Source organism: Oryzias melastigma, linkage group LG15, assembly GCF_002922805.2.
Source record: "Oryzias melastigma strain HK-1 linkage group LG15, ASM292280v2, whole genome shotgun sequence".
Classification (NCBI taxonomy): domain Eukaryota; kingdom Metazoa; phylum Chordata; class Actinopteri; order Beloniformes; family Adrianichthyidae; genus Oryzias; species Oryzias melastigma.
In genome coordinates, this window is record NC_050526.1 from 21,358,262 (window position 1) to 21,361,503 (window position 3,242).

The 3,242-nt window shown below is 38.6% G+C and overlaps 1 protein-coding gene across 4 annotated transcripts in view; it reads right to left on the reverse strand.

Annotated features, from left to right (window-relative positions):
* efemp1 (EGF containing fibulin extracellular matrix protein 1) overlaps nt 1-3,242 on the reverse strand; it is a 38,995-nt gene that overhangs the window by 6,416 nt on the left and 29,337 nt on the right. For all 4 annotated transcript variants that reach the window (XM_024297141.2, XM_024297143.2, XM_024297144.2 and 1 more), the window contains 2 exons: nt 1,171-1,293; nt 952-1,071 (listed from right to left, as the gene is read on the reverse strand). In XM_024297141.2, the coding sequence (XP_024152909.1) occupies nt 952-1,071; nt 1,171-1,293 (243 nt within the window). The remainder of the gene's footprint in view (nt 1-951; nt 1,072-1,170; nt 1,294-3,242) is intronic.

A 3,242-nucleotide genomic window follows, 5' to 3' on the forward strand; every position in this document is an offset into this window, starting at 1 on the left:
TGATAGTATATATTGATATTGTTTACTTTGAAAGGCTTAAGAAAATCATGGTAAGGCCCCTTTAAAACAATACAGACATATTTGTTAGTATTTTCCACTGGTAGCTGTAATTTTCATTTCTAAACCAGAAGTCTAAAAATGCAGAAAAACTAATAAATCAGACATGGTCACATAAATCTAATTAAATACAGAAAAGCATGTTGTAATTGATGCCATCTCATAGATTTGATGTTTTTTTTAATATGCTTTGTGACCAAACAAGCTCATGACACACGTTATATATCTGACTGAATAGTTATGACTTTCAACTGTTCAAACTATTTTGCAAAACAATTCTTTTACTTTTGTTGTTTTTCCAAAGAAAATAGTCTAAAAACCTGCATTTTACTTTGAAAAGACTTGGTTTTTAGAGTTGCAAAATCCGTTAAACTGGTTGATCTTCACTTTATTGAATTAACATGGAAGAGATTTCCCCTAAAATCAGATTTATTTTGAAATTGGCTGATAAAAGCAGGTGATGGTACCACCTTCCCCAGGCTCAGAGACGAATAGCAGGACTGCTTTGCCAGCTGGTAGCAAAGTTGAAACGAGAACACTATTAATCACAATGGAGCAGCTGTCAAACAACTGATTCAGGAATCTCAACTCTCTGCTTAAGCCATTCAGCGCTGTCATATCTCTCTTTGGTCTGTGTGAAACACTAAAAGAGAACAGCAAAACATTAAACAAGCAGATCTCTATTTTGCTGAAAAATCACAGCTGCTGTGTTTAAAAAAAAAAAAAATCACCTACTGAAACAACAATAAAGGCATGATGGTAGAGAGCAAAGAGGACAATGGAAACTGAGACTTTGAGGAACTGTGCTCCATTTCCATCCAGAAAAATAGGAAAACAACTGGAATGGAAATGTGGCCCGGGGGAGTTAAAGAGCGCGGCTTTTTAGTAACTTACCAACACAGCTGTGGTTGTTGTTGGCCAGCTTGTAACCTGCGTTGCATTCGCAGTAGTAGGAGCCCTGGACGTTCACACATCTGTGCATGCAGTAGTGGCCCATTGTGCACTCATCTCTATCTACAAGCAGTAATAAAAAAAAAAAAAACATGGCAAAAAGGTTAAAAGAAATTGTTTTCTTCACACAAAATTGAGATCAGAGCGAGTTTTGCATCTCACCAACGCAGCGGTCCCCGTTCCTGAGATAGCCTGGAAGACACTGGCACATGAAAGACCCTCTGGTGTTGTAGCATGTCTGTTCAGGTCCACAAGTGTGCCGGCCTGTTGCACATTCATCTATCTCTGTAATAAACGCACAACAGAAGCGCTGAGCAGCAGCCACATAATTCTTGCAGGTATATGTGACAAACAAAGCAGAACGGCGTGTTTGAACTGTGTGCACCTGGTGATGTGTGGGGCGGCTTTCCACGGAGAGGAAAACCTTTGAGTGCTGACCCCATCACACCACACACGTTCATTCAGAGAGCGTGCGATTAAAGAAAGAAGGCTTTTTATTCAGCAACTCTTAAGGGAAAACATAGATCATATCTTGAATTACTCTTAAGAGTAAATAAATCCACAAAGATGTTCTTCTATGGGTTTGTATGTGCAAGAGAGAAAAACTAATCCAGTAAGTCATGTGCTCCCTGCATCCACATCTATCAGCACAAAAGCAAACACATTCACTTCCTATCAAACTGCACTCAATCACATTGCATAATATGAAAAATTGACGATTGCTGTGGGCACACAAAGCCCAAACACAACAAAGGAGGCAATGGAAAACAAGGTCTTTACTGAATCAGAAATTAAGCAGGCGTCCGTGAGGCCTCAAGAGGTGATGAATGTTTGTGAACCTTTGCTTAAACTTCTGACTCAAGACCAAACGGTATAAAAAAACCAGCGCGCTTAATGCTGTTCCCATAAATATGTTCTCAATTCTGGTTTATTCAAAGCCAGAGCTTCTTTAAATAATATTTCTCACCATAACTCACACACATACATTTGCCAATAGTTTATAGTATCATCTCTGAGGCCCCCCCAGCAGTCCTCTTGGGTGGTCTGATGCAACCCATCATATTCAGACAGCTACTGGGCATCAGCTTAATCACATGACAGACACTTATCTTCCTACCACACACACAGTCAGGGGGGAAAAGGTTTTTTTTTAACCACATTGTTGTTTGGCATGTGTAGTTTAACAATGATCACAAGAATATAAGCAAAACTGCTGATGATGACATGATTATAATATTCTCTTCTTGGGGGTTAGAAGCAAAAAATACACAAACACTTATAAACTCATTCAAATATGTCACGCTGATAAATCAAACCCTTAAAGGGAAGGCCGGACTCCAACTTGCCGTTGAAGACGAAAACTCAAAGAGATATTTTTCATGTGTTTTTTGTAACATGACCTCGGTTGGAAAGTTTCACAACCTTCCTTGTCAACCTTAAATCCCCTTAAATCCAGTTTCACCTCCTCCACAACCTTAAGATCTGCTGAGGGGAAACAAAACGTGTTTGTGGGCTGAAAAAGATGAAAAAGCTTATCTGAAGGTGCGCTTTTAGAGAACAGCATCTGCTGTACCTACCATGAAGGAAGAGTCCGAACTTGCTGAGCAATATGGAAAAAATTTAAAATAAAGCATTTTCCGTTCTATATGTCTTAAAAGACATCAGACAGAATTAAAAATCAAGTATATGTTAAAAAAAAAAACTATCACACTATTACCAGCTTCCCAATGTTTCAAGTGAAAATTGTAAATTTGATTTGAAATGTTATATCATGTAATTGTTTAAAGTAGCTGCCAGCAAGATTACGAGAAAACAACCTGCATAGACTGTATACACTGACAAAACAATATTTGAATGAATGAAAACACTCGTGCAGTAGTCTGTATAAAGAGTCCTTAGAAATCATAAACATACCTACTTACTGGAGGTATGCGGTGATTCACTTAGACTGGAAATGCTCTGCCCTCTGGCTGTCTAACAACTTCAGACAACAGCCGTCTAAGAACTGTGATTACTGATGAAATCCTGTAAGGTCTCGACAAAAAGACAGCAAAACTAACACCTCAGGCGAAAGGCTAATCAACAAAACTCTCTAGAACCTGAGTCCAATCTTTCAAAAGCTTGAAGAGACCGACAAGACACTGAGCACGATGTGATGTTGCCCTTATTATTCTGATTTGTTTGCAAATATTTGTTTACAAATGCACATCTTCAACTTATAGCTTGTTGCTACC